General features: G+C 40.7%; 1 protein-coding gene and 1 non-coding gene across 26 annotated transcripts in view; one reads left to right on the forward strand and one right to left on the reverse strand.

Moving 5' to 3' along the window:
* LOC130437735 (protocadherin gamma-A11-like) overlaps positions 1-14,120 on the reverse strand; it is a 143,876-nt gene that overhangs the window by 12,362 nt on the left and 117,394 nt on the right. Inside the window, exon 1 of one of the 25 annotated variants that reach the window (XM_056769280.1) lies at positions 10,660-13,884. The exons of 23 other annotated variants lie outside the window; for them this stretch is intronic. In XM_056769280.1, the coding sequence (XP_056625258.1) occupies positions 10,660-13,068 (2,409 nt within the window). In that variant the 5' untranslated portion in view covers positions 13,069-13,884. Of the gene's footprint in view, positions 1-243; positions 2,961-10,659; positions 13,885-14,120 lie in introns of those variants that run through there. One more of the 25 variants, XM_056769263.1, reaches the window with a different exon arrangement.
* trnal-cag (transfer RNA leucine (anticodon CAG)) lies at positions 3,469-3,551 on the forward strand. Its single transcript has one exon. It is a non-coding gene; the product is annotated as a tRNA-Leu (tRNA).

Here is a 14,120-nt window from a genome sequence, read left to right on the forward strand (position 1 = left end):
ATGTCAATATCCAAACTTCTTTCTTTGTGCTCACAAGAAGACATGCATACAGATTTGGAACAACTCTAGGGTGAGTAATGGATGACAGAGTTTTCATTTTTGGGTGTTTTCCTTTAAGATGCTTCAACATGACTCAAGGTCTAAAAAACAGACCTGAGATTTCTGTTACACCTACAAAACATCCTAAGGAAAAAGTTGATTGGGGGTTGAATCTGATTGGCTTGGAGTATGTTGCGGTCTCACCTCATTGCCTGAGTTCATTAAGTGCTTCCTTGTCAAAGTCATATTAAGTGTGTTGTTATGACTCAACATGGGAGTCTTGACAAACACAAAGTCACTCCTGCTGGACAGGGTCGAATAGCATGGCCTGTAGGTCCGTGTGTGAGCTTCCTGAGGTCCTCCCACCACCTCCATATACCTAATGGGCCCATCGGTGTTAAGCTGGAGGTGAAGGTCCTTAGGGGCTCTATGCTGATAGCCGTGCCTGGAACGGATGCCCGTCCTGGAGTAGCAGCACGTGGAGCAGCCTTTGTGCCTGACGCATCGTACCAAAAGCACCGCCATGGTCAGAAGAGACACTAGTGTCACACAACCCAGCGAGATGATGAGATACAGGCTTACATCCGTCATTCCCGTCCCCTTACGTGAGAATGTGGTCGTACGGATGTCTGTGGATTTGTCTGCGCTCTTCTCCTCCTCTCTAACCGTAACCAAAACGCTGGTGGACATTGCCGGCTGGCCGTTGTCCCGCACCACCACTGTGAAACTGTAGGCCTGCTGAGTATGGTCACCAGAGTCATCGTCCACGAGTTTCTGTGCGATGCGTAGCTCACCTGAGTGCACGTCGATGTTAAACAGCGATGAGTCGTCTCCTGGGGCGATGCTGTAGAACAGCCAGGCGTTGTGGCCACTGTCGGCATCCACAGCGACGATCTTATTCACGCGATGCCCGATGGGGGCGGAGTGCGGTACGGTCAGCTGAAGCCCAGCGTCTTCAGAATGCGCCGGGTAAAGGATGACAGGTGCGTTGTCATTCAGGTCGACCACAAAAACGTGGACGGTTACGTTAGACGTCTGCGGCGGCGTTCCAGCATCACGTACCTGAACCTCAATCTTGAACGTGTTCATCTGCTCGTAGTCCAGCGAGCGCATTGTGAAGACGTTCCCGTTCTCGGGGCTTATATAGACGTACGAGGAGATGGGACTGCTGTGGACGGTGGAGGGTAAGATGGAGTAGGACAGGCGGGCGTTATCGCCCACATCTGGGTCTGACGCGGAGATGCTCACTATCGGGGTACCAGGGCTGTTATTCTCAGCCACATCCACTGAATAAGAGTTCTGTGAAAACACTGGAGCATTGTCGTTCACATCAGACAGACAAACCGCAAATGTCTTCTGAGAGGACAGTGAAGGAGAGCCAGAGTCGGTCGCCGTGACAACAACAGTGTATTCATCAATAGCTTCTCTGTCTAGACGCCCATCAATAACAAGCGTGTAGTGTTCGCCAAAGGCGGATTTGAGTTTAAACGGAAGTCCTGGAGAAACTTTGAGCGTTACCTTTCCGTTGGCTTGAGAATCTAAATCGGTTGCACTGATTAAAGCAATGACAGTGCCGATGTCAGCATCCTCCTGGATGGGGCTGGTGAGAGAGGTTAACGTCACCTCTGGAGCATTATCGTTCACGTCAATTATTTCCACCTTGATGTTGCATGAGCCCTCCATAGCTGGAGAGCCTCCATCCCTGGCCTGAACTGTGATGTCATACATATTTGCTTCCTCATAATCCACATCCCCCACAACACGGATTTCCCCCGATTTAGAATCCACACTGAACGTTTTCAATATTCTGTCTGGAGTGTATTTACCGAATATATAAGATATTTTACCATTCGCGCCAGAGTCCAAATCAGTGGCGTTGAGTTTTGTCACCAGCGTTCCTGGAGGAGAGTTTTCCAAAAGACTGACTCTTTTCACCTGCTCGTCAAACACAGGTGCATTGTCATTCACATCCAGAATTTTTATAAGCAGGACAGTGGTCCCGGATTTCTCCGGCTGTCCTCCGTCCACGGCCGTAAGCAAAAGGCGAAACGCGGCCTGCTTCTCACGGTCCACAGCCTTTTCCAAGACGAGCTCTGGAAATTTACTACCGTCGCTTTTAGTCTCAACTTTTAAAACAAAATGTTCGCTAGGGGAAAGACTGAACGTGCGCAGGGAATTCATTCCTACATCAGGATCCTGCGCGCTCTCCAAGCGGAACCGCGTTCCCGGAGCGGCCGCCTCTGATATCTCCAGTGATGAATTTCCATTTGGAAACTGCGGTGCGTTGTCATTTACATCCTCGATCTCAACTAGAACTCGGTGGATTTCTAAAGGGTGTTGAAGAAGAATTTGAAGGTGCAAAGAACACGCTGAATTCAACGCGCATATGCGCTCCCTATCAATAGTCTCTCTAATAACTAATGCACCGTTAGATGGATTCACTTCGAAATATTGCGCGTTAGATTCCGACACGACCTGAAGACTTCGTTCGGTAATCCTCGAAACACTGAGACCCAAATCTCTCGCCACCATACCAACGACGGACCCCGGTTTCAGCTCCTCTGGTGCCGAGTACCGAAGCTCACCGGACGCGCTCGAGGGGAAAATGAGGGAGACCGCAAGGCAGAGCACGGGCCACGAGCGCCTCCACTCCATTGTGCGCGATCCGGGGAAACAAAGTTTCAACTTTTTCGCCTTATCGAATCCATATTATCGTTAAAGCGACGCTACCATGTCGTGCGTAAAGTAATCCGATCTGCGAGGAGTGTTGGAAAAACTTTAAAATAATTCATGTTGCCTGTAAACTTTTCGGTAAATCACAAGAGAGGTAAAAAAAAACATTCTCCCATCCAGCTCCTCTCCAAAACTCCCTGAATTAGCTGCGCCTCTGCTGCGCAACAGGGCGGAGACTGAGCCACAAAAAGAGGCGCACACACTAAAACACACACACACATCCATGCACTCCAAGAGAAAAAGCGAATGAACTTTCCGAGCTGAAGTCGACCTGTTTCTGGCACACATGTGATTCCGTGTGGTTTAAAATATTTACGAGCCCCGATAAAAACCATTAGAGACTCACAGGAACGCTGACAATTTGTAAACACAGCAACAGACCTCAAGACGACTAAAATGTTTACTGAAGAGTAAGATTCAATGGCAATAAAAAGTCAATTAGACATTTTAAGGTGATAAACCATTTAAGGGATGCGTAAGGATAGATTTAAAGACAGTATATACATGTCCAGTGTAAGTTACTTCAGTAACAACCCACTAGGCGGCGCAAATTCTATGGAAGCGTCAGCATATATTTATCCATTGAAACTGTTTGGAATCAAATGTCACAAATCTTTACAAATATACATCTAAACACAATCATCACTACGTTATTTCACATGTGGAAAAATTTCTGCAATGGAGAGCCATGCCACTGTCAGGATGGCCGAGCGGTCTAAGGCGCTACGTTCAGGTCGTAGTCTCCCCTGGAGGCGTGGGTTCGAATCCCACTTCTGACAACATTTTTTGGGTCAGTCGTGCTCAAATGGTTTGGAAAGTATAACTAGAAACAGGCACAGGATAATTCAGTGACCCGGAAGGGGAAAAAATAAGGTGCCCTTGAGCAAGGCACCTTTCAAATGGGTGCTCCAGTGATAATGCTCCAAGTGTGTGATCACTACCCAAAGGACACTTCAAACATGGGTTACCATTCATTGACAATGTTTTCACAATTATGTTAATAAATAAAAATAATATTAAAAATGCAATAATTAATATTTTCTTGTTTCTGTTGTTTCCTTTTTAAATAAACAATTTACAGAAAGTACTATTTACATTCAGTACATTACATAAAACGTGTTTCTGAGATTGATCTTTTATTAATTTAGATAAACGTTTCGTACATTATTTTATTTTAATTTATTACAAACTAAAATATTACTAAAATATGAATTACTAAAAACTAAATTAATTAATTTTGAATAAAATATATATTTGTACTTAATTTAATTCCACATATTTACATTGTTAGACTTACAAATGAGGTCATATAGTGCTATAAAAGGCAACAGTAACTCAGTACACATTACAAAACTTTGTTTAGCAGGAGGAGGAGTTAAACAACGGAGAAAGAAGTACAGAAGAGTTTTAATGTTAAAAAAGTTCAAACTGAAAAAGTAAATAAAAATGTTTCTCTGATTTTAAAGGATAGACATATTTAATATTTTTCTATTTATTTTCAAAGATTGGAATGTAAAGTTTATCCGGAAAAGGTGTGGAATTTTTTAAATAATATTAAGAAAATTAAATGAATGATTTTTATCTCATTTATTACTTTAAAATAAAGGATAAACAACCATAGTGTGACTCACGCACACACGTGTGTTATCATTACTGCCGCCTTGTGGCGAACTGCATGATCTGCAGCGCTCCTCGAAAAAACAGTTTTAATCAGCTTGAGGGGAGGGGCTCGTAAACGGCACACCGTATAAGCGCATAGAAAACACACAAAAGAAACAAACAAACAACTTCGAAAATATTGACAAAGGAGCACCCAAAAAGGGAAATCACAAATTACAAGTTTATATGTATAAATGCTAAATGCAGTACGTGACGAATTTAAAATCGGAAGGATTGTTCTACATTAAGAAAAAAACGAACAGACAGAGGAAGAGAGGGAGGGTGAGAGAGAGAGAGAGAGAGAGAGAGAGAGGGGAGAGAGAGAAAGAGAGAGAGAGACTGACGCATACAGAGTGAGGCGCGTAAAGAGCCCGTTTCAGCACCACTATGGTGGACAGCGCTACAAAACTACTGCATTTGTAATACAGCCAGCATCGAATTAACCAGATAATCTCTCTTTACAAACATAAAGCTTGTACCAAACAGTATTTCAGAATTGTTCTATTCCAACAGAATTAAAATAACAGAAACACTTTATATCCTGCATTCAACAGCACCGGCCATTTTGCAACCTAATGTAAAGTACAAATAGAGGGAAAGGGATATAGAATACAGAACTAAACACTATCATTCATTTAGGGTCATTTAGCATTTTATTTCTTTTGTTTATTTATTTTTTTTAACCAGGAAGGTCCCGTTGAGATACAATATCTCTTCCACCAGAGAGTCCTGGTCAAGATAGGCAGCAAATCACAAAGATTACAAAAAAAAACACATATCACCAAAAAAGCGCAGACAGGGAGCATAAAAAAATCTTAGAAACAAAAAAAAAACCCGATCAGCTGTTAACACATAGTACACTATTCCATAAAAACACATTTTTAGATGTTTTTAAACGAAGCACGAGATGTTAGATTCCATATGTAGGACACTTTGACACTCGTTCCACACATACGGGCAAAAGGCAGATCTATTTAACTCTGTACAAGTCATCAGCAACTGAGGTACTTTCTGTTGATCTAGTATTACAAATATTATGAAGAACATATGTCAACAAGCTGGATATAAAATATGGTAATTTACCCAACAACGTTAGGGTCACTTTTTTCTGTATTCATACTTTTTTCACAAAATAGTAAACTCGACAAAACTATGGAATCACACAAATGACTACAGGAACTATATTTTGACAAAAAAAAATCAAAATTGTTATTATATTTTATTGTCTTCTTCGAAGAATTTGCAGAAATGTTCTCTCAAAATGTTTTATCAGCTTCTTAAGGTCTCACCCTGAGTTACTTTTTTATAAACGAACGGGACCGTCAGTGTCCTGGGCAAGATAAGCCAGGACTAGCCCTTAGTTGAATAAAAACAATTAAGTAGGTTTTAAAAACATGCCTTACCAAAAAAATCATTACTTCTGAGAAAAAATAATGGCACTGGCATATTTCGTATTTTAAGATACACCAATGCAAGATGTTTTAATTTACTTTAGTCTTAAGTCCTGTACAGGAGGAAACTATCCCTAAGAGTTCCATACTGTATATTCTGAGCTCTTATTGGCTGTTTTCTCATCAGGTTATTCTTTTCAAGAAAGTGTTTAGTTCATTTTTTGTTTGTGATGAAAGAAATTAATATGTTGGACAGGTACATAATATTGCTCTCCGCCAAACTCATTTGAAAGATTCAGACATATGACTTCCAGAGTTAAAATCATGAAAAATACTTAAGGGAAAAGATAAACACCAAAATGTGGAATGATTGTATATAAATATGCATTCATAGAGTTTCTCTTACCTTGATTTGTGGATACAGGTTTCAATCAGAAGATGAGCACCAGGTGAAGAAAATAATGGCAGGAGCGACATGGAAAAGAAGAAAAAAAGATTTCATTAGACTGACGCAGAAAATTTGTGTGGAACCTCGGATACTTACCCAAAATCACACCATAATAAGATCTCTAGCACACTTAAACAAGAACAGAAATACATGTGTGAAACGAGAAAAGGAGGAGAACATGATAGAAAGAAATCATCAATGTGTTCAGAAAAAAAATCAAGCACCTTTGATGAAGAGCAGATACTGTAAATACATTTTTGATCAGATATTTATAATTCACACATCCTCCATACAACACAAACACAGCCATCATTTCACTCCACACACATGCATGCGCACACGCACACAGCCTCAAATAGATGGAAATGTAGTGTAATCATACAATTTTTTTTAAATAAACCATTTCCCAATTTTGAAACATGTTTACAGCACAACATAAATATGGGGGAAAGATTTGACCAGTTACATAACTCCAGCTTTAATGATATAACCTTGATTTTGACAACACAGTACACACACTGTTCTCCCTTCCCCCATCACATTAACCCAGAATTTACAGCCACTACATTCCAACATCTATGACAGGGGTGACAAGCCCTTTAAGCAGTATCTCACTACATCACATCCAAACCAGAACCTTTCACTGCTCCCCTGTGGACTCAAGCATAATGGTACAGCCCTGCCTGTGAGTCAGCTTGTTGCCGTGGCAACACCATCCCACTGAGGGATAAAAACAGGCCACAAGACGAAGAAAGCAACAAGGAGAGAAAGCAGAAGTATGTAAGAACATGCAAATCGCATTTATCCTTCTATAAATCTACCCTTCTATATCCTTTATATACAAAAAAAAACACACGTCCTGTTAAAAGCAGCACTTGTTACAGAACAAAGATGGAAATATCCTCATATATATTCATTTAGTATTTAAACAATGTTAAGCTTGATCGTTTTGGTGCGTTTCTCCCATTTGCCGATTTGGCACATCAATCTCATCCACAAAGACATCAGAAAGTGCAGGAGAGGGGGAGGAAGAGAAGCAGAGAGGTGCAGGAGGAGAGGGGGAGGGCAAAGAGGAGAGACGGGATGGAAGGAAATAGGAGAGGACAGCTTCTCTTGTATAGACTGTAGACAGTACTTCATTCCACAATACAGACCATGAATAAAACAATACAATGTTAGATTACTGGCCCAGAAATGATTCACAAAAGTCAAACAGAAAGATAAAGGTGCCAATATATAAGCAACAAATAGGAGATTCTCACGAAATCTTGGTTTTAAGATGTCAAACACGTGGATTTTCCTAAAAACACTTGTTTCAACAAATTCCCTCTATATTCATTTAAAACAAGATATGACATGTTTAAAGACAAACATTTTAAAAACTATTACTGACAGTTTAACACAACTGTTTGTTTTTTACAAAAAAGGCCTTAAAAATTATCATTAATCAATCTCAAATCATGTTATGCTAAAAACAAGCGAAGCCATGATGCCATAGCAAGTTTTATTAACCATACATAATAAGACATTAATGAATTATGTTATGGTATACGTGTATAATTTCTTTAAATGTGGAAGACATCCTGTACCGGTAATGAGAAGGGAAAAAGTCGTCTACACATTTTATAATTCAAATCTTTTCATCCATGATGTTTAAGCGGTATAAAATAACACATTACAGTAAAACACACAACACGAGCCATCCTGAAGATGTAAGAGCCATTCGTTTACATTTTTATTAAGTTTGAACCTATTTTATTAACATTCGCATATATTCTCCATCTAAACCTTTGTTAGGTTAGCAGAAACAAATATAGTACAAACAAGCAAGTAGAATGAATACAATGGCTTTGACTGTGTGTTTTTACTGTCTGTCTGAGAGAACAGGTCCCTGCACGTGTGTGTGTGTGTCTCACTGGCCTTGATAAACCCAATTTAATCCCTTCAGATGATCAACATGCCGCATGACCACAATGGGGACACAAACACACATTAAACAATAGATACAAACTAACAAAGATCATTAAACAAAGAAGCCCACACCACCACGCTGGTGTACGACAACTGATTCATCTGTGTATGAGAGGGACTCGAGTCAAAACCATCACGTTCGTCTATGAATCAGAGACCATCATCCTGCATTAATCTGCTATGAGACTCACATGTGTGCACAGAGCTCAAGAGAAGGGATTTCCTAAGAAGGACCAAAGAAGATAAATCAGAAACTTTTGCATTAGTCAACATAAATTAATTTACAGAATTTCACTTTTTACAAGAACATGTCACATGGCTTCCTATTCTGTTAAACCTAATTTACACCATAAATCTAGCATATTTACTAAAGTGTAAGCATGTTAATCTTTTGATGGACTTATCGTTAGCACTAAGGACTTAAGACAGCAGCAATCCATCAACGAAGAATGCTTTGAAGTGAGAAAGTTCATTTCAGGTGATGGCTGAGGAAAACAAAGTTTAGTAGCTTGTGGATTTATGATGTACATTAAAGAACATGTGCACATCAGTGCAGGAACTGAAGATTATAGAAATTGAGGTCGAGGGTTCACACGGTCACAAGCTAGAAAGACACACACACACACAATCAATAAAGATTTGTCTTCATCTGGCTTCATCGTTTCCTCTAAACACGCATGATTCATACATGCACGTGTATGTTTTCCAACTCTATACGGATACAAAAAATGAAACAAACTGATGAGGAATGAGGTTCTCCTTAGATTGTGTGGGTACAGTTCTATTTGGCACAAACACGATATTAGAAAAATGATGCTAAAACGGTCCACGTTAACAAAATGTTGCATGTCCTGTGACACACACTGTGCGCTGCTAAAATCAGTGTTTGCTTTTTCAATAAAGTGAGCTGCACATGTGACATCCACACGTGTTTAGCATTTAATGAGACTCATTCAGATACACAAGCATCAGGATATAAAGCTCATAATGAGTCTATAAAAAGATACCTGTGGGGCTGAGAAACTCAACAAGCTACTCGTTGATGTACATAAACCATCTCACTTCCGTTATATGAAAAAATGTCCGAGCCTCTCAGGATTGTGAAAACCTACCATTCATTTTTAAGATTTTTCCCTATGTACAAAAGTCTGCAATCAAAAGACCAGACAATTCTGTATTCACTGAAACACACAAATGATGCTCTGAAAACATCCCAAGACACTGCTGGTTTTGCAAAAATACAAAAAGATTTAAAAATTCCCTTACATTTTTTAGTAGAAATCGGAAAAAAACAAAACAAATGCACTACATTGGTGGTCTCAGGCCTTTGCATCTGTATATCAGTCATTACAATCTCACAACACGGAAGAAAATCATATCCCTCATTTACAAGCCTATCCACCCTTCTCCTCCGTTCTGTATTCATGCACTGCAGTCATTCTCTCAGTTACTGATTCGTCTGAATGCGTCTTATGTTCTGAACCTCTGTTTTGTCTTCAGTCACAGGGCTGCACAGATAGAGGGATAAAACCGTTCTGTTCAAAATGGCTGCCAGCATCGCACAGCAGGGGTTTCACATGTAGTCTAGATATTCTGTGTGCATGCTGTGACTGTCTATAGATCCATATTCTATCCAAAGGTCTGGTTAGCATTAAATACTCGCCTTTTCTACTTTATTTGTGTGTTTACAGAATGTACAGGATGTGTCTGTGTGTGTATCAGTAAGTGGGTCAATAAGCAAGCAAAACTGTGCTGAATTTCTGCAGCATCATCCTCCACTGAACCTCAAATCTCTTTATATCTGGTGTCCTGTCCATTAACACTGTTTGGCTATCACATGATCCTGCTGCATTATCCCCCCCACTGCTCCTCCCCCTATGCATTGCGGTCTGTGAGGTCAGATTTACAATTCTCCTCCTGAAAAACAAATGCTACATTCTACACAAGTGTTACACGTTATTACCTGACTTTAAATCTCACTGCCAACAATTAAAAGCTCTAATAAATATGAATAAACAGTCATCCCAAAAATATTTGGACCTTCAAGGCACTAAAATGAGTGAATGTAACTGGATTCAGTAGTACAATGGTCACTGTAATGGCATATTTTAACATGAACAGAGATAAATACCTTTGTGTTAAAACTAAAACATGTTAAAACCACTTAAAATCACATTCACTCCACTTGCTTTAATCATTGCAACAACAAAAAACTGAGAAGTGAAATAAAGCTCTAGCTTCATTGCTTGATATTCAATTCAAGATTATTTATATAGAGCTTTTCACAATGTGCATTGTTCCAAAGTAGCTTCCAAGATAGCACTTGTTTTGATGTGTTTTTCCCCAACGGACCTTCAGCAATATTAAATGTAACCATGGTATACTGTATCAGGCCACTGTAAAAGTTAAGCTCCTCACCTCTGCACTAACATCCAGTCCTTCTGTGTTCCTGTTTTGTTTGGGGACAGTTCTCGTGCCACTAAAATCAACGTTTAAAACACTTTGGCTGGCGGGCCGCAAGAACTTTAGATCACTCTTTCTAGAGTCAGTTGTGCCACACACATCATAACTGTACAAGTGCTTCAAAGTTCCTGTGCCCCCTACGTCTGCGTAAAGGGGCGGATAATACGGAATAACTGGAAGATTCGCGCCAGATTTCAAAAACATCCGCTCGCGTCTCCATCTGTAGCATTTGACTGACAGTATGGCGATGATTGACACGATAAAGAGAAACGAAACCACGGCCAGAGCCAAGACTAGATAAAAAGTCAGGTTATCGTTGTATTCCTTGTCGTGCGTAACGTCAGTGAACTCCGAGAGCACTTCAGGGAAGCTGTCCGCCAGCGCCACGTTAACATTGACTGTAGCTGAACGAGAGGGCTGTCCGTTGTCCTCCACTACAACAGTGAGTCTTTGTTTAACAGCATCTTTGTCTGTCACCTGACGCACAGTTCTTATTTCTCCATTTTGTAAACCTACTTCAAACAGCGCCCTGTCTGTGGCTTTCTGCAGTTTATATGAGAGCCAGGCATTCTGTCCAGAGTCCACATCAACAGCGACCACTTTAGTGACCAGATAACCCACATCAGCCGAACGAGGCACTATTTCAGCCACCACAGAACCACCAGACTTGACCGGATACAGAACCTGAGGCGCGTTGTCATTCTGATCCTGAATGATTATTGTTACACTCATGTTGCTGCTGAGAGAAGGTGATCCTCCATCTTGCGCTTTCACTATGATCGTAAACGATTTTAATTGCTCGTAATCAAAGGATTTCGTCGCATAAACGGCTCCACTATCAGAGTTAATAGAAACTAAGGATGAAAGTGGTGAGGCATTCAAATCGTTTTCCAAAATAAAGTAGGAGACTCGCGCGTTCGCACCCAAATCTGCGTCGTGAGCTTTTACACTGAACAAAGATAGAGACGGGGAATTGTTCTCCATCACATACGCATTATACAATTCTTGCTCAAACTGAGGTGCGTGATCATTTACATCGGTGATCTTGACGTTCAGCGTCTTTTTACTAAACAAAGGCGGACGGCCACTATCAGTAGCTGTTACAGTGATGTTATATTCTCCTGTATCCTCTCTGTCCAGCTCGGAGTCAGTGACTAAACTGTAATAATTAGTCAGAGAGGAGTCGATTTTGAATGGGAGGCTTCTGTCGATGGAACAGATAACCTTTCCATTTTCTTCAGAGTCGCTATCTTGTATATTTATCATAGCTACAACGGTACCAGGCGGTGAATTTTCGGGTATTGCATTTGAAAAAGACATGAGCGTCATTTTTGGTGCATTATCATTTACGTCTGTAACCTCGACTATCACATCAGAGGAGTCAGATAAACCCCCCTGATCTTTAGCTTGAATTTTAAACTCATAAATAGCAGATTCTTCAAAATCGAGGTCACCTATCAGCCTTATTTCACCAGTGGAGGGATCGACAGAGAACAAGTCTCGAATTTTGGGAGTGGTGTGTTCGACATAATAACCAATTTGTCCATTTGAGATTGTATCTGCATCAGATGCATTTGCAATAACCAGTAACGATCCCTTTGCAGAGTTTTCGGGTACAGATATTCTGTATGTGTCCTTTTGGAACACAGGTGCGTTATCGTTGTTATCTAAAACAATAATATGGATTTTTACCGTGCCGGAGCGTTTCGGATTTCCTCCGTCTGTTGCAGTTATGGTTAAATACAAATGTTCCTGTTTTTCTCTGTCTAAAGGCGTTTGCAAAACAAGCTCGACGTTTTTACCGCTGCCTGACCGACTTTGCGTCTTTAAAGTAAAATGATTTGTCGGGTGAACTGAGTAACTTTGAATACTATTAATGCCAACGTCAGGATCAACTGCGCTGTCCACGGTAAAGCGCGCTCCGGTTGAAGCAGACTCGCTGATCTCTAATGTAATTTCACCTCTTGAAAATGCAGGACTGTTGTCGTTAACATCTAATATTTCTACGGTGATGCGATAGAGCTCGATAGGGTTTTCTAAGATGACTTCAAAGCTCAGGCTGCATGCAGATGCAACACCAGCGCACAAAAGCTCCCGGTTAATTCTCTCCTTAATGACGATGTGCCCCTTTTCTCGGTCCAGCTCGACATATTCCCGGCCACCGGCTGAAAAGATCCGTGCTTTACCCGCGGTCAGCCTTTTAGGATCAAGACCCAGATCTTTAATGATATCTCCGACGAATGAGCCAGGCGCCATCTCCTCTGGTACAGAATAACGGACCTGCCCGTACACGCCATAGAGGAAATGTCCAAAGAGCAGTAGCACACACGACTGCCATACAGAATTACAATTCGGTCTTCTCATGCTGAGCGTCGATTTTTTTCTTTAAAATGATATAAAAAAGTCTTAAAATATATAATTTTGAAGTACGAAAAATGAACTAAAGCAAGGGTATAATTAGAAGCGTCATTCAGATGTTGCTGTGCGCACCCTTTTGTACTAGAGGTATACAACACTTACATGCGCGAATGGTCTGGAAAAGTGAAGGCGTGTATCATGAATTAAACCAGAAATTACAACCCCATCAAACAACAGCGACGCTTAGGGTTCAGTTTTAGAACGGCAATATACACTCACCTAAAGGATTATTAGGAACACCATACTAATACTTTGTTTGACCCCCTTTCGCCTTTCGCCTTCAGAACTGCCTTAATTCTACGTGGCGTTGATTCAACAAGGTGCTGAAAGCATTCTTTAGAAATGTTGGCCCATATTGATAGGATAGCATCTTGCAGTTGATGGAGATTTGACGGATGCACGAAGCTCCCGTTCCACCACTTTCCAAAGATGCTCTATTGGGTTGAGATCTGGTGACTGTGGGGGCATTTTAGTACAGTGAACTCATTGTCATGTTCAATAAACCAATTTGAAATGATTGGAGCTTTGTGACATGGTGCATTATCCTGCTGGAAGTAGCCATCAGAGGATGGGTACATGGTGGTCATAAAGGGATGGACATGGTCAGAAACAATGCTCAGGTAGGCCGTGGCATTTAAACGATGCCCAATTGGCACTAAGGGGCCTAAAGTGTGCCAAGAAAACATCCCCCACACCATTACACCACCACCATAATTGCATTAATGAGAAATAGAACAGGTGTTCCTAATAATCCTTTAGGTGAGTGTACTTTTCCATAGTGCATTTTGGCAATATGACATTTATGGAGACAGGCGCAAAGGTCAAACCTTTACAAAACACACAACAAAAATAAATTACGCACAGCAGTCAGATATAAAATGGGGGGGTAATTTAAGGAAATATGGAGAAATGCATAAGAAAAGTGTAAAATGCAAGAGTAAAAGAGTAAAGAGTAAAATGCGTAAAATTCAGTATATTCCAATGTCCAATGTGCTCCT

Source organism: Triplophysa dalaica, chromosome 16, assembly GCF_015846415.1.
Source record: "Triplophysa dalaica isolate WHDGS20190420 chromosome 16, ASM1584641v1, whole genome shotgun sequence".
NCBI classification, from domain to species: domain Eukaryota; kingdom Metazoa; phylum Chordata; class Actinopteri; order Cypriniformes; family Nemacheilidae; genus Triplophysa; species Triplophysa dalaica.